Genomic DNA, 21605 nt, shown 5'->3' with positions numbered 1-21605 from the left:
CTGCCACGGCCCACGGCCCCCTTTGCGGGGCTGGGGTTACTTTCCAAAGTCAGCCCCGGGGAGGTCGCCGGAGGCCTCCAGGCCCTCGTGGCCTCGGGGTCAGATTAAAGGACACACAGCACGAGGCTCGCGGTGACGTCACCCGGCGTTCCCCGCGGGGCGGGAGCCTGGTGCAGGAGACCCGGGCCAGGTCCACTGCAGCGGCCTGTGCCGACCCCGGCAACCGCTGCAGGGTGCAGCTGGGCGGGCGCACCCAGCCCCTGCAGAGCGCCCAGGGGGCAGCGCACCCGTCCTCGGAGCCCAGGCCACCCCAGCACACCTGCACCTGCGCCCCGTCCCGCCCCCCCGCTCTCCCGCAGCCCACGTGGGAGTGGGAGTGGCTGAGCTGGGGTGCAGGATGTTCCCTGGGGCGCAGGGCCCGGCAAAGGGCACCTGCCACTCAGGGTGCCCCCGGGGACCCCATCACCTCCCACCACAGGGAGGGCGGCACACCTGGGCCCAGCCGGGACCACAGCCAGCGCCTGTGCCGGGCCCCTCCGCCCCGTGGGCCCCCAGGTCCCAGACACTGGGTACAGGAAGGGGCCGGCTGGTTTGTTAGCATGCCTGGTTTTTCCTTGTTTATTGAATGATTTCCAAGGTGTAGTTACAATGAAAAGTGACGCGTTAGAAAGGGCAGGTGCGACAAAGGCTGTTCACAGACCAGCTCGAGAGACGGGGCAGGACGGGAACAGGGTTAAAAAGGCGGGAGCCACGTGACCCATGGGGACTGGGGGGCTGGAGAGAGGTGCCTGCCCGGTGGACAGGCCTGGTGGGGCGGGCAGGCAGGCGCCCAGGTGGCCCCGGAAGCAGAGGGAACCCTGCCCTGCAGTCCCCCAGGCCACACGCCACCTCTGGGTGATGTCAGCTCCAAAGGGTAACGGGAAACTTCAGGACAAAACACCTCGAAAGTAAAAAGGCCCGTAGGTGTAGCAGAGTAATACCAGAGAAGTTACACACACAGGGATGACAGCCCCTCGGCAATGTCCAGGTCCCGGGGCACCGCAGGGGTCCCAGCGGCCTGAGTGGCGAAGCCCTTAGTACACGGAGCTGTTCCGGATACCACAGCAGAGAACCATGCTCAGGATCATCTCGAAGATCTGCAGGAGGGGGGCAGGCCGCTCAGTACCAGGAGCCCCGGGGGCCTGAGGCGATGCCCCACCCACCCCACTCACCATGATCACGGCCACCACGATGGCCGCGATGCCGATGAGGTACAGCTTCCCAGAGAAGAGGTCGTCGATCTTCTGGTGACAGTCTTCCTGTGGAGGACAGCCAGGGGGGGTCAGGGCGCCGATGTCCAGGAACCAGACCCCATGGGCAGTGCAGCAGCCCAGGGTCATTGCGGAAAGAGCGCTGGGCCGCAGGAGCCCGGCCCCTCAGGAGAAGCGTGATCGGGGCCTGTCTCGGCCGTGTTCTATCTGACATCGTTTTAAAATAAAGTCGGAACGGGGGACCTGCTGTGTGCGTCCTCTTCCACTCGGAGATCGCTAAGCACAGGATGGGCGCTGACCCAGGAGGTCAGGGTGCCCTCCACGCCCACTGGCAGTCAGACTCAGAGAGCTGCCCCATCAGAACAGGGAACCCAATTGCCTTCCCCCTGGGCCACTGGCAAAACAATTCCTGGGCAGAGCACCTGACTCGGGACACAGCACCACCCAGTGGGGCCAAGTCCCTGCTCGCAGCCTGGCCACCACCCAGGACCCACCCAGAAGGCCCCGCCCCTCCACGCACCTTGATGTTGCTGATCAATGAGCTGCCGGAGGGACACAGGCTGCTCTTGAAAATGGAGGTGGTCAGTGAGGTCAGTGCGTTGGAGCCACAGCAGTTGAGCTGCAGAGAAGGGAGGCCCACAGTCAGCCGCATGAGCAGGGAAATGACCGAGGGGAGGTGGCCAAGGACCCTGAGCCCCTGCAGCTGCCCCACCTAGGGGTGGGGGCTGGGAAGGTCTCCCTCCCTCCCTTCCTCCTGCTCAGCTGTGCTGCTCAGAGACCCCAGCACCCTGGCAGGCCTGGCCTATCTGATTCCCACCAGGGACACACAGGTTGCACCCCTGACTCTGCTTACCGAGGGGGCCCCACAGCCCGCCCCTACCCCACCGCGCCGTCCCTCGGCTCCCAGCTCCCCAGCCCCGCACCGTCTCGTGGAAGGTCTTCACCACGGCCTTGGCGTTGTTGGCATCGTCCTCCACCACGGCCTGCTGCAAGGCCTGGTCGTAGAACTGCTTCACGTCCTTGGCGATCTGGGGATGGGACAGTCACAGAACTGAGGGCAGGTCCCCGGGGGACATGCTTTCCCTGGCTCTCCAAGACGGGCCGCTTCCAGGACAGATCCAGCCATCCTAGCCCTGCCCCCCAAGCTCAGCCCCCATGCCACCCCCTCCAGAAAGCCCTCTGGGGCCTTCCTACCAGGCCGGCCCCAGGAGGAGCCCCAAACAGCATCCCAGTCGGACCTGTCCCCCCACACTGAACAGTGGGTGCTCCTCCCTCCTCTCCGAGTGGACCCAAGCTCACCTGGTCCTTGTTGACAAAGCCCCAGATGCCCGCGGCCACTTCGCAGGCGAAGAGGATCACCAGGCAGGTGAAGAACTGGAAAGGCAGGGCCAGGTGGGGACAGAGAAGGAGGGGTCAGAGCAGGTCAGGGATGACCCAGGGCTGCCAGGGGCCTTGGCCCGGGGATGCGGGCTGGGGCTCGACTTCCACGGATGACCAACGGGTGCGTGTATGTGGATGGCAGTACCCACCCCCCCACATCCCAGAGCCACAGGGAGCGAGCGGCACGGAGTCCGAGGCGTGGCCCTGTGCTCCCGTCATCCCCACGGGCTGGGGCTCTGCAGGGCGGCAGCTGGAGGGCCATGGCGTCGGGGATTGGCCAGTGGAAGGCACAGATGCCCCCTCCTCCCTCTTCCCACAGGAAGGGGGCCACGTGGGGTGCCTGCTTCCCCCCCTGGAGCCTTTCCCACAGCCATGCCTCCCGACGGGCCAGGCCCTGGATGCCACGGCCAGATCTCAGCTTTACGTCAGCAGAGGCATGTCCAGGGACACCCGAGGTTGGGCCTCACTCCCTATCTTACTGTATCTGTGGCATTTTAAGAAACAAAAACAGCAACTTGGGAACTTGGACTGAGGACCTGGACGCAGCAGCAGCCGGCCCCGGTGGTGGTGAAGAACCGAACAGGGAAAGGGGCACCAGCGTTTCGGGGACGGTCGCCAGGCCGCCGTGACCCCGCCGCCAAGGCCAGACAGGCAGCGGGGCGCCCCAGCTCCAGACCCAGGTCGCGCAGCCTCCCCCGCGGCCCCCTCCGCCTCCCAGCCCTGCCCCGGACCTACCGTTCCCAGCAGGCACTGCGACTCCTGGATGGCCCCGTAGCAGCCCAGGAACCCGACGAACATCATCACGGCGCCCACGGCGATGAGGATGTAGATGCCTGAGAACGAGGGCACACAGGCCCCTCAGTGCCCGCTGGCCCGGGGCCACCCCGGGGGCCGTGCGCACACCACTGCCCAGGGAGGGGCTGATGCCCGACGCCTCCTGGAGCAGCTCAGCCCCAGTGAGTTCCCGGTGCCCAGTCGCTGTGCGGCACCAGTGGCACTCTGGAGAGTGCTCAGAGAACGAGGTGTCCGAGCTTCAGGGGACCGCTCCCTGTGTGACCCCTACAACCTGCACCGCTCTGCTTCCCACAGGTCGCTGGGCCATGGTGGGCCGAAGAGGGTGACCACCCTGTCTTGGTGCCATGGTGGAGAGAGCCCAGCTGTTGGCCTAGGAGGTGGGTGGAGGGGGCAGCCTGGGGATCTGGGGGCATCCTCTGCTGCACCCCCTGCTGGTGACATGCAGCGCCCACTTGTTGCCCTGCCCTTGGGCAGGGGGTCAAACCTGGCGGCTTTGGGCAGCGCCTGGGATTGGTGCTTGGGGCTCGACTCTGCCCGAGGCCCCACCCTGGGGGCTAGCCTGAAGGCTGGGAGGGTCCCTGGACACCTAGGGTGGGGGGTGCCCAGGCCCCGATGCCCCACTCCGGCCTCGAGGCCCCAGGCTGACCGAACCCCACAGGCTCTCTGGCTCCGTCTCCCCTCTGGCCCAGAAAGCCCTTCCTCATGGCCTCCTGCCCACCCAAGCCCCAAGCCCCCCACAAGCCCCCCACAAGCCCACTCCGGCCCTGGCTCCTCGTGGACCATCTGGCCACGTGGAGCTCATGACCAGATACCTTGCTGAGCTACCGTGCTGGCCCAGCCCAGGACAGGCGGCCCACGTGAACTCACCTACGTAGAAGGTGTTGGGTGCGGGCCTGTCTCCCAGCTCCAGGTACAGGAGGTTGGTGGTCTGCGGGTCATGGCGGAGCCACAGGGCGACACCCAGGATCACGCCTCCGGCCAACTGGGGAAGGGACAGGGCAGGTGTCACAGGTGGCCCACAGCACTGTGCATGTGGGACCTGGAACACGCCGCACCACCGGAGAGGCAGGTGCCGGCCTCCACTCCGCCAGCCTGTGGCCCGAGGGCCTCTGCTGTCTGCTCTGCCCCAGGAGGCCGGGGTCTCGAGGACGCTCCGACCACCAGGGACCACGTTGCTGGCCCCCACCCACCACTGGGGCTGGTGCGGAGGAGGGGAGGCAGCCGGGGCGAGGGAGGGGCCGGCGTGCGGGATGAACCCAAGTGCCCCCTGGACGGCAGCTGCAGCCCCAGGAAGGAAGCACCCGCCACACTCTCCAGATGGGCCGGGAGGGAGCTGCCCGAGCAGAGGGGGCAGGAAGGAGGGCCTGCGAGGGGTGGGGACTCCCAGGGCCCTCCCCGAACTGTGGCTCAGTGGCAAGGGGTCTGCCCTTGGTGACGAGCCCAGCCTGCTGCACCGGGCCCTTGCCCACCTGAGCATCTGACCAACCCAGGCAAGCAAGTGGCAGCCCGCTGCCCAGGCCTCCCGCCGGGCTCCCGGCCGGAGTGCCCACCGAGGAGGGACGTCTCCCACAGCTCTGGCGAAGGCCTGGCCCGCAGCCTGCCAGCTCCCCAGCTCCCGCCGCCTCGGCCTCCCTGCCGTCCACGCGTCAGCCGAGGCCCTCCCAGCGCAGCACCAGGACCTCCAGACGGGGACCCCACACCCACGGCTACGTGTCCACTGGGGAAGAAAAACCCAGACAGACCCCGAGAAGCCAGCTGACCAGCCCCGTGCTCGTCCCCAAGGTCTGGGTAACGGGGCACACGTTCTGTGTGTGACACTCAGGCCCAGCACCACCACCCACCCCCAGGAAACCGCCGAGGAGCCGAGGGACTCCCAGGCAGGTAACACGGGCAACGGCGAGCAGCAGGAGGGCTGCGCCCCACCCCCGGGACCCTCCACACTGCGCGGCTCGAGGGACCGCAGGCATCCAGCAGCAGCTGGGCTCTGACCAAGGGGAAACTGTTGGCACCCCTGGCACCCTCCACCCCCACTGGCTGGGGCCTGGGTCCCCCACCCCCCACCCAGAGAGGGAGGGGCCACGGCGGTGAAGCCCTTTCCATCCTTGAGGGTCCCCTGTGCACCTGCTGGCCAAGGTCCCCTTCCAAGGCCCCTGCATGCCCCTGGAAGGGCGGGGCCCCAGGCACCCCACATCCTGTCCCTGTTCTTTGGTGCCTGTCACACCTGTGAGAGGGCTGGGGGGCCCCTGGACATGCACAGGGGGAGGGGTGGGAGGGGGCAGGGAGGTGCCCAGAGTCCTCCCTTCTCAGAGCTGGCTGCCATCTGTGGCTCCGGGGAGGCTGAGGGTTGCCGTGGTAACTCTGGCCTGAAAACATCACTTACTCTGTTTTGAAACTGTGGTCCAGAGCCGGCTTTGTGAGATGTTCCAGGACAGGGGGAGGGGCGGGAGCCCGTCCAGGGCCTCCCGCTGCAGTCAGAGCCTGGGTCTCCGGGCAGAGGGAAGCCCAGTGTGCAGAGGCGCCTGGGCCACCCCACCTTCCCTGCGCAGCTAGCTCCTCACCCCAGGACCCCTTGGGGGCTTCCACAGCCGTCACCCTCATTGAGGAAGGGCTCCTCCAGATGCCCAGCCTGGCCTGAGGGTGGGGGCCTGGCTGAAGTGCCCCCTCCAGCGGCCCCGGTCCCCCCAGGCCTGCAAGGTCAGCTGCCCACACTGCAGAGCAGAGGGAGGTGGGAAGGCGTCTGCAGGCCTAGAACCCGTACCCTGGCCCCGAAACAGCAGCGCCGGGCTGGGTGCGCTAAGGAGGGCCGGCGCCCCAAGCTGCCACAGCACTTTCAAAACACCAAGTAAGAAAACGGCCCAACTTTCCGAACAGACGCCTCCCCAGAGAGGACATCTGGATGGCGAGCGCCCCTGTGGAAAGCAGCTCCCGTCACGGCCGTCGGGGACGCGCAAACCCCACGAGGCCCCGAACCACGAGAGGGGCCACCTGACGCTGCCGAGGACCACCCACCAGGGCTGCCACGGGACGGCTACTGCTGAGGCTAAACCCACGCTGGGCCCCAAGCTCTTCGCCCCCCAGGCTGGCGGCTGCCTGGCTTTGGGGGGCTGGAGGGAGCGCGGGGCCAGGACACGTGGGGCTGGCGGACTGCCCACCGCTGTGGGGGCGGGGCGGGCTCACAGCCTCTACTCACATCAGAACTTAAAAAAAAACAACACCCCACCCCCAACCCCCTGGTGGCTGAGCTTCTAGGCAGCAAGGCCCTTAGGGGTAGGCTTCTTCTGGGTCCCAAAGGACTGAGCTGTCATCTCGGTGGCTGTGGCCCATCAGGGGCAGCGGACATTCTGGGCCCCTCTGCGGCGGCCCCAGTGAGCACGGGCCGAGGACCCCCGTGGGCCCCTCACGAGGCCCCGCGCTCAGGGAGGCCAGCAGAAACGTCCTTCCTGTGGGACAGGGAGTGACCGGACGTAGGCTGACATCCGTGGGCGCCGGGCACCGTGCTGCTCTATTCGGACGGCAGCCTCGTCACCAGCAGGAGTCCGGCTGATCGGAGGTGTCGCCGGCCATGCACACGGGCCACAGGCACCTCTCCTGCCAGCTGGCGGCGGGAAGGAAGCACCCACTGGGGGGCAGGCAGTTCTTGGGACAGAGCCCCCCCCCCCCCCCCCCCGCTGGCTTCCGTGACCCGGAGGGCTGTCTGTTTCCTTACCCCGCCTTACCGAGAGCAGACACGCCGGCACTGGCTGGACGGCTGCCTAGCCGCCCCGTTTCCAAGAAGCTGCTGCGAGGGAACTCCGGGGGGTGCTGCCAGGCAGGCCTGAGGCGCCCTCACCCCCAGCCAGAGCCCAGCTGGCACCCCACCCTCTGCAAAGACCCAGACAGGGGCACCCCCCAGGCCAGCCATCCGGCTCCCCACCCCCACCAGGCAGGCCCCGGAGCCCCCCCAAGTCCTGCCCACGCATTCCACGGCAGCAGGACAACTCCCTCTAAAGGACGGCCGGTCTCCAGCTCCGGCCCCAGTGCTCATCCTCTCCGAGGGCAGCCCACTGTGACCAGGGAGGGTGCCAGCCAGGGACACCCAGGGCCCGGGCTCTGCTCCCCACCTCCCCCGCCACGGCGAGGGGAGCGCATGCTCGCTGGGGAAACGCCCTGCACCCCCCTGCCTGGCTGGGCAGCTGGGGGTCCTGGGGCCTGGAGACCAGGGCAGGCCAGAGGCAGGAAGTAGGGCAGGAAACGCCCTTGGCGACACGGGGGACCAGCCAGAGCCGAGCAAAGACACTTCCAGACGAGACGCAGAATGGAGGAGGGCAGTGGGGGAGAGGTCCCCGCAGGCTGGCCATCGCCCCCGCTCGCCGTGAGCGGACAGGGCCAGACTCCCTCCTGGTGACCCAGGGCCCATCTCAGGCTCCCCCGAGGTGGGCGCTGCCCCCGGCCGGATGAGGCAGGAAGACGTGCGCTCGGACGGACGAGCAGGGACCCCACCCCACCAGGAAGCAGAGACCTCCCTGGCTCCCTGACCTCACAAAGCCGCCTAGCAAGGGATCTAAAAATAGGTGTGGGAGTTGAGCCGGGAGGACACTGGCCCTCCTGGGCCCCACTGCTGGGGAACACAGGTGACACTTCCCCCCGAGAGGTGACCGCAGGCCCCTGGAACCCCAGCCACCTCTCAGTGCACGGGGGAGTGGACCCGGGCAGACCCCAAGCTGGCTGCCCACTGCCTGCTCAGGGAGTCCAGGAGGTGGCCTGTGCCCCCCCGCCCCAGACCACTGCACTGGCTGGAAGGCCTCTGCTGTGGGAAGCCCCCCTCTGCCCTTTGGGCCCTGCTGACATGTGGACACAGAGGTCCCAGCGCCCTGCCAGACAAGGGTGCAGGGGCCACACTTCCGACAAGGAACACCTGGGTGGGCCTGACACCACTGGGGAGGGACATGGGTGTGGGTGGGCCCAGGCAGGGTGTCCCCGGCCAGCAGCACCGAGAAGCTGCCTGGCGCAGGCTAGTCCAGGGTCAGCACCGCTCCCCGCCAGGTGTGGCCGCCCGCCCGGGGAGCCCAGGGCCCTGGGGCCGTGCTGGGCTAGAAACCACGCGGGTCTGCAGCTCCGTGCAGCTGCCCCACCACTTCCTCACATGGTCACTTGTGAACCTCAGTGTCCTTATCTCCCCGTGACAGGGGCCTGGCCCAGGAGGAGGCACAGGGGTCAGCCTTCGTGTGAGCGGAGCTGTTACCAGGTCGTACAGAGGGAAGGGCTGCCTGTCCCTCCAGAAGGTGGGGGACCGGGCCCCTCGTGTGGGGAGCAGAGCAGCAGTTGTGAGCCCGGGCGGCAGGGCACACTGCGGTCACTGGTTCCCAAACCACTGTCCTCAGAAGCCCCCGCACCCAAGCCCCACAGCAGGGAGCTCTGGGGCCCTCTCTCCTGCTCCCACACCTGCGCCCAGTGCCTTGAACCTCAGGGGTCTTGGCCCGAGTCTCCATGCCCACCGCCAGGAGCTGGGTTCAGCTGCAGCACAGAACCAACCTCAGTGCCACCCACAGGTAATAGCACAGGAAAGACAGGTTACAGGTGCCCCAGACGTCTCCCTGAGGCTGACCTGGGCACAGGACGGTCAGTACAGAAGATCCCTGTGTGGCGGCAAGGCCGCCAGGTGGGTCACCTGCCTACCTGCTCTGCCCAGCGGGGCAGCCCTAGCTTCCTGGCCCTTCAGCTCCTTGACAATGATCACGTCACACCAATAACATCCAAAGTTAGTAGCAGGGCCATGGCTTTAAGGAAGAGGGAGAGCAGGTCCCTGCTCCCCACACCTCCACGGCACTTTAGGGTGCCACCCTGCCCGGAGCACCCTCACAACCCTTGTGCCCAGGGAGGGTGGCTGCCCTGTCCCAGGTGTCCTTACTGCCAAGGCACTGATGGCCAGCTTAGGATGGGAGATCCAACTGTCAGCCCTTTGGGGATGGCCCCTGGCTGCCTTCGGGTTCTCCCCAGCATCTGAGGGCCACGTGGAGGCCCCCGAGTGGTCTTATGCAAGCCTGCTCTGCCATCAGGAGGGGCGGGGCCAGGCCCCAAAGTACAAAGTGTGTCTGTGGGGACGGGCAGGCCCAGAAGCTTCTGGAAATGTTGGCTCACAGCACACTCTGCTGGGCAGGAGGGAGGCCCAGGTGAGCCTGTCTGTCTGGCCACAGCTGCTCTCTCCCGGCTGAGCACCTAGCCCTCGCTTAGTGCCCGGCCTGGGGTGCCAGGGCCGCTGGGCTTCCCTCCCACCCCCCACCCAGGGCCCTCTCCAAACCACGGGGCCAGGGCAAAGGTGACGGTTCGCCCGCCCACCGGCTCCTGGACTATCATCCTTATTGATGTTACAGCCCAGCTCCTCCCCTTCATGGTTCCGGCGCAGAGCGGAGTCTGGGCCCGAGTCCCTGGGCAGGTGGTTTGGGGCCGTCCGTGCAGACAGGAAGCATAACTGGGCTGAGTGTTGGGGACGCCACGGGGAGGGTCCCAGGCCCCTCGCTGAGGCCCCCCCGCCCCAGGGACAGACCTCAGACTTCCTCCTCTCAACCTGGCCTCACCCAAAGCTGTTTCCCCAAAGCCCAGGAGCACGAGGTGCCCACTCGCCACCCCCTGAAACCAGGCGCAAGAAATCCCTGCCCGCCCACCCCGCCCAGAGCCTGCCAGGGCCACAACCACTCTCCCGGAAGGAAGGCGGCGGAATCACTGAGAGACGGTCATGTGCTGTCTGGGAGGGAAATTAAATGCCAGTTAGCGAGGCTTCTCATCAGTTCCCAGCCAGGCCGGCCACCCTGCCTCTGGATGGCAGCCACCAACGGCCTTCGGTGGGGGGACCGCCAGTCCCAGGCAGGGGACACTCGCTGCTCTCCTCCCGCAAGGACCAGTGGCACCTCCAGGGCTATCGTCACACTCATTTCCCAGGTGAGACCAGTCGCCTGCCCCAGGTCAGCAGCTCAGGTCAGCACCTCCCTGATCTGCCCAGCAGCGGCACCTCGGGTTCCGGCCACCTCTGCCAGGAAGCTCCCGGCCCACCCCCACGGGCAGGACGTCCATGCTGCTTGGCACTGTCCCTGCTCAGGCCGGGCTGCTGCTGGGCCTCCTGCACTGTCCCTGCCGCACAGCCGATGCCCGGCCAGCCAGGGAGCCCCCCGAGCAGGCGGTGGGCGGGCACACCGAGGGGATGCCGCCTGGGGCCCAGGGTCTCAGCAGGGGTGCATGCCTGTGTGGGCGTGCAGGGCGACCGGGCACCTTCCTGGACACGCATGCCAGGCTGCCTGAGGCCACTTCCACATGGGAGCCGCTTACTCTCCGAAATGTAACCTAAACGTTCCCGGATCCAGACACCACCATCACCCTCTCCTCTGGCTCCCGCCCTCGGCACCCACTCCTGCTCTGTGACCGGGATGTACAACAAGCAAATCAGGCGGGGCACTGGGACCCTCCTTCCACCCAGGGCCGGAGCCTCTTCCCCAAGGCAGGGCCCACACCAGGCCACATCCATCTCCTGAGCCTGGCCCGGGTGTGAGCTCATCCCTAACACTCCTGGGAGACAGGACTCGGAGGGTCCCGCTTTAGAGAGGAGGAAGCCGAGGCCCAGGACCAGAGCAGTGGGGAGGGGCCTCTACCCAGGTCCAACGCCAAGGCACCATGCTCTCAGCCAGGCGATGCAGGGGGGTACGAGGGGCTCCTCCAGGGTGTGCCCCAGCCCACACGGTTCAGCTCCGTATCCCCCACCTCAGGGTGACCCAGATGGGTGGGTGAGACCACAGTGACTGGACCATGGTGACTATGGGTGGGCAGGGCAGGCCCTGGAGGGGAGAGGCCCTGGAAACATTTTCTTCTGTCTCAATAAAGAATGCCCCTGGGGAGTGTCAGGCCTCCACCCCAGCTGCCTGGGAAACCACCAGGTTCACCAGCTGAACTCAGAGGGGGGCAGGGCGGGGCGGGGCGGGCTGCCCTGGAGACAGCCCCAGCTGGGCAGGTGGGAGGGACAGTACAGTCCTGGTGAAGTCCCCTTCCTCCGCCTACCGTCCACTTCCTGCACAGAGTCCCTGCCCTCACATCCAGGCTCAGGGGCCACAGGGGGGTGTCCGAGTGCCCCTTTGACCCCTAGTTGTCAGGGCCAAAGCAGGCAAACACTAAGTCCATGATGAGGCCACCCCTTCAGCAAAGGCCCTGGGACCTGCTTGGTCCACGCCTGGCCCACCCCCACGCTGATGTTACACCCCCACTCCACCCCTAGGGTTCAGTCCAGTCCCTGTCCTCTCCACCCCAAATCCCTCGCTGCCGGAGAACCACCCTGGAGTCCTGGCTGTCCAGGTGGAAAGTAGATGTCCTCACCCCACATACTTGCTCCAGGAGCCACTTTAAAAGTTCCCCCTTCTTGTGTCCACTTGAGAAACACACTGTCTACCCGACAGCATCCTGGTCCTACCTGAAGAGGGGTGAGCAGCCCAGCAGCAGAGCAGCGTGGAGGGGGCTGGGAGGGGACCGGCCAGGGGAGGCAGGGCATGGCCATGAGGGGCTTCTGACACCCGCCCAGTCCCGGTCCCTCCACCCCCTCTCCAATCCCAACACCACAGAAGTGAAAACAAAAGTCAAAGCCCGACCGTCACTGGCTGAGACCCAGATCAGGAAACACTCTCAGGCTGAAGCCCCGAGATTCTCCTGCACCCAAACATGACCATCCTGCGGGCGCTTCTTTCCAAAGTGGGTGCCCAAGGCCCGACCCAGGCCCCCGAGCTCAGGGACCCCCAGGTCTTCAGGCGGTTGCCCTGTGCCAACGAGAAGGCTGCGGCAGCCCCATTCCCTTCCCCTGAAGGCCTCCCTGGCCGCCAGGGGCAAAGCCAGGCTGGAATCTTGGTCTGGGTGAGGAGGGCAGAGGATCGGGCCCCACAAACTGGGGCCACCAGGGTGCAGGCACCGCAGCACACAGGCCACACCAGGCCCAGGGAGTCTGGACATCCCCCCCCCCCCAAGCGATCCCCAGAGTGGCAACAGCTGACTGGGGCATGAGCTGGGTTGGGCCAGGAGTGGGGTAGACGGTCCCCAAGACTGAGACCCAGGATGCAACCCCCCCAGACGGGCCACCCACCTAGGGGCGGTGGCCCGGATGAGCTCATGGGGGCGGGTCGCCGTAAGCCCCGCCCTCGAGCCCCCCACCCCCACCCCGCGAGGCAGGGTGGTCCCAGAGACAGCAGCCAGGGGGTTAGCGGGCCGGATACAGGAGCCCGAACCCGCCCCGCAGCGCACCCACCACCAAGCGGGAAGGGACCCGAGGCCCCGAAAGGCCCCGAAACGCCCCGGCCCGGCTGCGGGGCTCCGGGCTCCGACGACCACAGGCCCCCCAAGCCGCCAGCGAGGGACGCGGTGGCCTGAACGACCCCCCGCCGCGGCCTGCCCGCCCAGGACCCCCAGCCCGCACTGTGGGGCGCGCACAGGTGGCCCCACAACTTGGCGGCCCGACTGCGCCCCTCGGCGTGGCCTAGCGGGGCCCGCGGCCTGCGGGCTCTGGGGGCGCCCCTGCCCGTCCCCCCCGGCCGCGGCTCACCCAGAAGACGAAATTGAAGACGAAGAGCAGGTACTTGATGCACTTGGTGCAGCCCTCCACCCCCATGGCGGCGCGGGCGGCGGGCCTGCGGGGCGCGGGCCGGTGCTGGGCGGCGGGGCGCGGCGCTGGGGCCTGGCGAGCAGCCGGGGGCCCGGACGGCGGCGGGGTCGGGCGACGGGACGCGCGGGGGGCGCGGGACGAGTGGCGCGGGAGGCCGGGTCGCGACGCGTGGAGCCGTCACCGCCGCTGCGCGCTCGCTGTCTGATGGAGCGCGCGCCCCGCGCCGCTACTTACGGAGGGCGAGGCCCCGCCCCCGCCAGGCCCCGCCCCGCAGGCCCCGCCCCCGGCCCGCGCTGCGTGCTCCAGGGTCTGGGTGCAGCCAGGGCCCCAGCCCGGGGCGCGCCGTGCTGGGCACCCTGGAGCCCCCGAGGGGCTGCGTCGGAGAACAGGCCTGCAGCCAGGAAGGCCAGGGGAGAACCTCTCCCTCCCTCCCACCATCCTCCTCAGGCGCCTCGCGCTACCCACGGAGGCTCCCTGGAAGAGGTGACGTGCCAGCAAAGGCTAAGGCCAGGAGAGCAGCCCGCTTTGCTCCCAGCGCGGCGGGGCGCCCGAGTGGGTGATGAGGCCTGAGAGCAGCGGGGGGCCTCTGCCGAGATCCTGGAAGGCGATTCCGGGCAGCTGAGCCCCTTCCCTGTGGCCCCGGGAGCTGCTGACGCTGTCACAGGAGTCTGTGTTTGGACAGGTCACTGAGGGCGTCCCCTAGACTAGTGTCAAGTGCTCAGGAAGCCCAAGCCACCTGTAGGAGAAGCTCCCATCTTGTGTATTTTATGCACAAGGGGTGGGGGTGGTGCCCCACCTCCTGCAGAAGTGTGGGGGCCAGACCTCACAGCCTGCAGCAAGGTGACAGCCAGGGAAGACATGGAAATGACTACTGACCACTTGACATCTGGCCAGCGCCGCGGCGAGAACCGGGTCTTCACTGCATTCGTGAGCAGCAGCCGTGGGTGGCCAGGGGCCGCGTGCTGGGCGGGGCAGCCTTTCGTGTCCATCTGTGCCCACTGGCTTTGCAGCGTCCTTGGTGAATTTAAACACGTGTTGCGGCTTCACGCCTGCGTGATAGCTCCAGATGTACGCGGGAACCCAGCGTCACGTTTGTGCGTGTCCAAGCGACATTGTAGTAAGAGTGACAAAAGTCTTTGCTTGGGGGTCGGCTAGGTTTCTTTTCGTTGAGGAGGCAGAACAGGCCTCTGGCGTGAGGAAACACTCACTCAGATGTCCCGGGCACCTGCTCCCCACCCCCAGCCCCCCTGTCCACAGTCACCTGAACCCTCCCTCGGAGAACGGCCTTCCTTGGGCCCTCTGGGAGGGGCGTGGAGAGGACATGGAGCCCACCCTCAGGGACGGGGCCAGGGCAGAACCATGCATTATGACCATGCACTCCGGTCCTTGGTGCCCATCCCCAGAGCTGGTTGTGCCAGCATCGGATATTCAGTGTGCCAGGCACTATTCCAGGTACAGCCGGTGAGGAGCTGGGCAGCCAGGACGCCTCCCCTCAAGGTCCTTATGCCCTGGTGACAGTGACAGATGTCAACCCACGGTGTCTCATGTCAATTCTAAGAAGGGAGGAAATTCCTAGGATGCTTGAAAGAGCACCGCAGAATGGCGTAGGGCAGGTGGGGAGGAGGGCTGGCACGGGGGTCGAGGCCAGCGCGGTGCTCCTTCCGTCCTGACTGCAGGGAGCGCGGCTGGAGGCCTCCCAGGCTCAGTGGCCTCGAGAGTGGCAGCCGGCGGCCTTGGGCCCCCCGGTGGGACCCATACTCACAGGCACCTGGGGCTCACTGGGAAAATGGGCCACGTAGGTCAGGGCCACCTCCAGGCGCTGGCACATGTGGGCCGTCCCAAGGCTGCCTTCGGAAGTGCCCGGCCCAGTGGTCCACCAATTGAGCTTACGAGGACTGAAGAGGACCTACCCGTGTTCAGAGAAACAGAACCAGTGTGTGTGTGTGTGTGTGACATACTATATATTATAAAGGAGATTATGGAGCCCGGACGCCCAGCACCTGCCGCCTGTGAGCCGGAGACCTGGGAAGTGGGTGGGGTCGTTCAATTCCCGTCTGGGGGCCCCAGAGCCAGGGAGCCGACGGTCTGAGTCCCAGACGGAAGGCGGGAGAAAACGACAGAAAACGACGTGTCCCAGCTCAGCCGCCAGGCAGGAAAAACGGGAGAATTCCTCTTTCCTCCGCCTCCGGTTCCGCTCAGGTCTCCGTGGGCTGGATGACCCGCCACCACCCACGTGGGAGGGCCCCTGCTGCACCGAGCCCACCCACTCAAACGCTCATCTCACCTGGGGACACCCCTAAAAGAATGTCCCATCTGGGACCCATGGCCAGTCGCACTGACACACGACACTGACCCTCACAGGCAGCAATGATGTGTGCCAATGTGGTGAGGGCAGGTGGGCACCCGGGACCACACCCTGGGAAAGGCTCCCATTGGGGCTGGATGGTGGAGACTCAGAGACAAGCGCCCAGCTGGGCTGTGATAGAGAATGCCAGGGGTGGGGGGTGGGGTGGGGGCTGGCCTGTGCCACACCTGGGATGGGACACCCCCTCTGGGCCCCCCTACCCACCACCAAGGACAGGTGGGGCTGATGGTGTGAGGGGAGACCAGGCCTGCTGCCCTGCTGCGTGAGGCTCTGAGTCCCCCTTCCCGTGACTTCGGCTGGTTCCTCGGTGGTCCCACAGAGCGCGAGGCTGGGCTCGAGGACGTGGCCTGGGGCCTGGCCCGTGGGAGGCAGGAGGCTGCTGCCTCCTCTGAGCTGCTGGACTGAGCGGCTTCTCTGCCAGGCGCAGCTCCAGGCCCCAGTGACTCACTCTCTCCTGGGGCTCGCGCTCTGTAGGGGGAGCGCTGAACCCCGCCCTGCGCCTTGATTTCCTGTGGAAACAAACAAAGCCCACCCCAATGAACGAGACAGGGAGCTGATGCAGGGAAAGCCGCATGAGGGAGTCGGCCACACTCAGGGCACTCGACTGAGACCCAAAGGCAGGCCCCCTCAAGGGGGATAGTCCTATATATTTTTTAACACTTTTTTTTCCCTTTTCTTGATTTTTGAGAGAGAGGACGGGAGAGGGAGAGAGAGAAACATCGATGAGCAAGAACATCGACTGGCTGCCTCCTGCACGCCCCCCACTGGGGATCGGGCGCACAGCCTGGGCATGTGCCCTGACCGGGAATCGAACCCGCGACCTCTTGGTGCAGGGTTGATGCTCAGCCACAGAGCCACACCAGCGGGTGCTATACTTTTTTAAGAAAGGAAGACCTGAACTTCCTACAAACAACCTAGGAGCTACACCGTGTTGGTAGAACAAAGGACAGGCATCCCACGAGCGTCTCAGTACACGCAGGGGGGGCAGGTGATGAAGCCACACTGGGTCAAGACGAGACCCCCGGCTGCCCGTGATGGAAGGGCACTCCTTCATCCACACACGCCGCCCGCTGACGCCACTCCTGACGGTGGGAGGCTGGGCGTCCCCCCGCCAAGGAGCCGGACGCGGACGGCCCGCTCGCTGCCCCTCGGCACCCTCCCGGAGGTCCTGTCGAGCAGAGGAAGAAATCAAAGGCACCCGCCCCGGGAGCAGGACGTGAGTTCTCTCCGTTTGCAGAGGACACGACATCCCATACGGAAAATCCCGAGGAACCCACCCAGAACCCACGCAGACGAATAGATGCGTTCAGCAGTGGGCAGGTCAGATCGATACGCAGACATCGATTTCACTTCCGTGCCCCAGCAGTGCGCGGACCCGGAACGAAGAAGGCCCTCTGGTTTGGGAGAGCGGCAAACAGAGCAGAATACCTGGGAATGCGTTTAGGAGAGGGGTGTGGGGCTTGTGCACTGGGGACGGCCACACATTGTCCAAAAGGAACTGAGGCCTAACATCGTGGAAAGATGGCCGCTGTGCACGGGGCAGTGCTCCCCAAATTACCGCTGCCTTTCTCCAAGCTCACCCCAAACACCACATGAATGCAGGGGCCCCAGAGCCGCCAAAATCAGCTCGGGAAAGAACAAAGTTGTTGGACACACGGTTCCCAATTCAGACTTACGGCGGAGCCACCAAAGACAGTGTGGTCCCGGCTTAGGACAGACTGGAGAGCAAAGGAGAGCCCAGAGTGAGCCTCGCCATCCCGCAGCCTCCGTTCCCCGGGGCCAGGCTCCAGGAGCCCGCGTGCAGCCGAGCCCCCGGCAGCAGCCTCCATTCCCCGGGGCCAGGCTCCAGGGGCCCGCGTGCAGCCGAGCCCCCGGCATCGGGAGGAGCGGGCTCAGAGCTCATCTCCAGCCGCAGCCTCTCTCCAGCCGAGCCCGCCCCGTGGTTTCCCTCGTCACCGGCGTGACCCACGCCTTTGTTCTCAGCTGCTGTTCCTCCTGCTCGCCATGTACACCCAACACCTGCCACCTGTGGAAGGGATGTCAGCTTTAAAAACGTAGTGTTTTGCCCTGGCCGGTTTGGCTCAGCGGTTAGAGCGTCGGCCTGCGGTCCCGAGAGACCTGGGTTCGGTTCCCGCTAAGGGCACGTACCTTGGCTGCAGTTTGTCCCCGGCCCTGGTTGGGTCGTGTGGGTGGCGGCCACTCGATGTGTCCCTTCACGTCGATGTTTCTCTCTCTTCCTCTCTCTCCTTCCTGCTCTATCTGAGTAAAATATGGAAAAATGTCCTCGGGTGAGGATTTAAAAAAATAATAAAAACGTAGTGTTTTGGGGGATCACCCTTGCTTCCAACACTGGGAGCAGCAGCCTGGGCCCTGTGACCAGTGCATCCGGTAGGGGGAACATGAGGTGGCGTGGGGGAGAGAGGAAAAACACAGTGGTCGTACTGGTGGACCGTGTGCGAGCATGTGGGGTATCAGCTTCTGGATGCCAGTCACCTTCCCAGCCTGCAAGGGGGCACTGACATGCCCTCCTTTGATGCACCCCTCAACTTCCTGTAGTGATTCCCCGCGGCCGTGCCCCCTACGTGCATTCCCTAACAGGCCGGGTTTCCGCTGCCCCCATGCCAGACGACATGGCCAAGCCGTTGTCACTGCCCGGGGTCAGCAGACACCCCACCATGGGGCTGGTTCCACGGTCAGCTCTTCCATCAGTGCGGGGAAACCATCCCGTTCCGCCCACTGGGCTGGCCTGTCTTCCGTCTCTCCGTGCGGGGGGTGGCCTTCCGATCCAGAGGTTCAGGCACCGGGGGACTGCCATCCGCAAAGCAGGCAGCTCCCTGCCGGGTCGGACGAGAGCTGTTCACAGGGCACCACCCACGTAACAGTAGAACCAGAGTCTCCCCCTCGCGAGCGTCCCCTCGGGCTCCTCCGAGCACAGGCCAGCAGGACCTAGTTCCTCTGCTGTCGCCCAAGAGGTCACGGGCATACCAGGTTCCAGGAGTATTTCATGTCCTTCAGTCAGGGCAGTTTCCATTAATACCCGCTGACAAGTTCGCCGGTGCTCCCTAGACGGACATTCTCTGGTCTGAAGTCCTCGTGGTCATCGCTGGGAGGTGCGCACAGGTTTTGGCTCTGAGCCCCTGTGTACGCCCCACGTAGGGCCACCGCAGAGAGAAGGTGTCCCTGGTGACACTCTGGCTCCTGCTCCACTCCTTGTGGCTCAGGCACGCTTCTCGGGTAGCGTGTCCCCTGCTGGAAGGGCATCGCCGGCCTCGTGTTTACCAGCGCCGGGTAGGGGAACGCCCCCAGTCAGACACGTGCTGGAGGAAAACTCACGGTCCGTCTGCTTGTCCAAGTTCTTCCGGCTGACGCATCATCAGATCAGCATGAGACACCGTAACAGGGGACATAACCAGATTTATCACATATGTACGTACGGGGTCGTCCTTAAGATGTGGGACCCCAGGGCCGACCCCAGCCGGGCAGTTGAAGCTTAGCTCCGTTCTGAGCTCAGGAGAAGGGGGTGGGGTGGGCTGTGGTCTTGCTTTCAAAGAGCAAGCAGGCGATTCACAGGGAGATAACAAGAGTTAATGTTTGTTCAGTGTTTGGCCGGGCGGCTCTTCCAGGGGGACCAGGGAGGACTTTGATCAGAGAACTCTGCTGGGCTCCTCCCTGCCAGAGGCCTCGCTCAACTGGAGTCATCTATGATGGTATCTCCCTTCTCTTAGGCAGCTAGGGAGCCGGGCAAAGGTTTTTATTCGTTTGTTTGCTTTTCGGAGCCTTGTTTCTTAGAAGTAATGAGTTTTAATCAACGATGTCCCATAAAGGCACGCGTGGGGGTCGGGCAGCTCTGGGTCCCGAGGACACGATGTCTGGCCCCATGATACAACCCGGCAAAAGCCGGCTCCGCGTCTCATTCTTCCTCATCCCGGCAGCTCTTACGTGTCCTCCGGCCCAGCCGGAGCTGCGTCAGGGTCTCCCAGTGGCTGTGGCACCAGCACCCCGGGCTCCCGGGGCTCCTGTGTCGGGGAGTCATGGGAACGCCTCTCCTTCGCCCCCTGACCCTGTACCCGCTCTTGTTCGAGAGGCTTTGGGCCCCCAGAGGGGGCTGAGCACAGGGACCCTGACCCTTGGGTCTGCATCCTGGTTAAACGTCCTGATGGTTCCCCTAGGCCATCCTAGGTCTGTCGCATGGTCTCCGCCTTACTGCTGTTTTTATTTTATTTTTAAATTATTGTTATTTTTTAATCCTCACCCGAGGACATTCTTACATTTATCTTCAGACAGAGTGGGAGGGAGGGAGAGAGAAACATCGATGTGAGAGAGACATCGATTGGTTGCTCCCGCACGACCCCAACCGGGGCCGGGGACAAACCGCAACCGAGGTACGCGCCCTTGACCAGAATCGAACCCGGGACTCCCTGGTCCGCAGGCCGACGCTGTAACTGCTGAGCCAAACTGGCCAGGGCTGCCCTCCTGCTTTTTAAATCCCTCCGAGGGGGGTAAACAGAGCAGACTCGTTTGGGGCCCTTGAATGTTGGGGGACCAGAAGGGGTCCCTTGGCCCACCCAACCTCGAGAGTGCTGTATTCAGTCCTCTGGTTCACCCTCAACCATGTCCTTTTTGTTAATCTAATTTCTTAGGCCTCCAAAGATTCCCACATGGCTAGGACCCCCCTCGACTGCCCGTCTCGCTCCCCGTTTTCTCGTGGGTGTCATGTCTTCAGCATCGGTGAGACCCCCGAGGGGCAGCTGGATGAAGGGTGCACGACCTCCCTGTACACTTGACAACTTCCTGCGAATCTAGAATGGTTCTCAAAATAGAGTGTTTAAAAAAAAAGCGCCAAGCCATGACGTTTGAAAAACTCAACGCAATGAAAACATGGCTAGAAAATGAAAAGTGGACAAAACGGACTCAGGAGGAAATCAAATGAAGAATCTTGCAAGGTCACAAGTCGTCCTGGCAACACGGGAAAGCGTTCTTCCCAGAGGGCCGGCTGAGGGACACACGCCGGGGCCAACCAGCCCAAAGCGTCATCGTTGAAATGAGCCATTTGTCACTGCCCAGCCTCTGCGGGCCAGGAACCCGCACATGGCTCAGTGCCGTGCCCCCTGATCTCAGAAGTGACATGCATCACTTGGACCTTATCTGGTCCATCAGGAGCAGTCACTAGGGCCAGCCCAACTCCGGAGGAGGGGGCGGGTGTCAGGTGACACCACAGACTGCTGGCTAGTTGCAAAGAAGAGATATAACTTTACAGTGGAAATACTGGCTCTCACCCAGCGATCCAACAGTCTCGCTGATGTGGGACAGTCAGACACCGTGTCCCTGGGAGTGGAGGGCTCTTGCTCAGAGTGGTTGAGCTCCCATCCGACCCATCCTTCAGCGCCAACCTCCAGTTACAGGAAGACAGAGGAGCGTGGCTCCGTGTGGAACTAGCATCCAGGGACCGTCAGGCACTTGACCCCGGGCCCTGGGCTCCTGAAAGAGCTCATGGCGTCGGCGGGGAGGTGAGGGGTAAGGTCCTGGGTGCTGTAAATGAAAAAAGACTGATATGACCCAAACAGGGCCCGGCCAGTGTGGCTCAGTGGATGGAGCATCGTCCCATGGACTGAGAGGTCTCGGTTCGATTTCTGGTCAGGGCACATGCCCGGGTTGCAGGCTCGATCCCCACTGCGGGGTGTGCAGGAGGCAGCCTATCGATGTTTCTCTCTCACATCAACGTTTCTATCTCTCTCTCTCTCCTTCCTCTCTTTCTAACAAAAAAATCAAATAAAATCATATATTTTTTTAAAAAGCGAGACCCAAACAAGGGCCCTGATTGCACCTTGAACAAACCAGCAATAAAAGCCACCTGGGGACACGGGACATTTGACTGTGGCTTCCTTTTTCATGCCATTGGGGACTTTCTGTCAGCTGAGTGCAACAGTGGGTTTGTGGTTTTGCTGGAGAATCCCTTCCGTTTTTGGAGATAAATGCTCACCTTGATGAACTATTTATTTAGGGTTGAAGGGTCATGATGTCTGTAATTTACTTTAAAAACTTACATTCAGCCCAGCCGGTGTGGCTTAGTGGTTGAGCGTCGACCCAGGCACCAAGAGGTTTAGGGTTTGATCCAAGTCAGGGCACACGCCCAGGTCGTGGGTCAAATCCCCAGTGGGGGGCATGCAGGAGGCAGCCAATTGATGTTCTATCCTCGATGTTTCCATTTCTG

At 64.5% G+C, this 21605-nt stretch overlaps 1 protein-coding gene across 2 annotated transcripts; it reads right to left on the bottom strand.

The window, feature by feature from the left end:
• Nucleotides 1-590: 590 nt before the first annotated feature.
• CD81 (CD81 molecule) lies at nt 591-13068 on the bottom strand. Of its 2 annotated transcripts, none has more exons than XM_036281129.1 (8): nt 12970-13068; nt 4293-4407; nt 3366-3463; nt 2550-2624; nt 2174-2278; nt 1771-1869; nt 1212-1298; nt 591-1136 (listed from the first exon to the last, which is right to left on the bottom strand). In XM_036281129.1, the coding sequence occupies exons 1-8, from the start codon at nt 13033-13035 to the stop codon at nt 1074-1076; spliced, it is 708 nt and encodes a 235-aa protein (XP_036137022.1). In that variant the 5' UTR covers nt 13036-13068; the 3' UTR covers nt 591-1073. The 2 variants fall into 2 exon arrangements, with proteins under 2 accessions (XP_036137022.1, XP_036137023.1); XM_036281130.1 differs by lacking the exon at nt 12970-13068 and adding an exon at nt 5806-5929.
• Between the last annotated feature and the right edge of the window lie 8537 nt (nt 13069-21605).

The sequence above is a fragment of the Molossus molossus genome, unplaced genomic scaffold (assembly GCF_014108415.1).
Source record: "Molossus molossus isolate mMolMol1 unplaced genomic scaffold, mMolMol1.p scaffold_m16_p_31, whole genome shotgun sequence".
Taxonomy (NCBI): Eukaryota; Metazoa; Chordata; class Mammalia; order Chiroptera; family Molossidae; genus Molossus; species Molossus molossus.
The sequence above is the reverse complement of the archived record's forward strand: the minus strand, read 5'-3'. Positions and strand labels throughout refer to the sequence as shown.

Bases quoted from the DNA above. Each gene is read 5' to 3' on its own strand.
- CD81 (XM_036281129.1), bottom strand. From the start codon at position 13,035: ATGGGGGTGGAGGGCTGCACCAAGTGCATCAAGTACCTGCTCTTCGTC. The intron at 2,625-3,365 runs GTAGGTCCGGGG...CTGCCTTTCCAG, and splicing joins CGCAGTGCCTGCTGGGAACG to TTCTTCACCTGCCTGGTGAT. The intron at 1,137-1,211 runs GTGAGTGGGGTG...CCCCTCCTGCAG, and splicing joins TCGTGGTGGCCGTGATCATG to ATCTTCGAGATGATCCTGAG.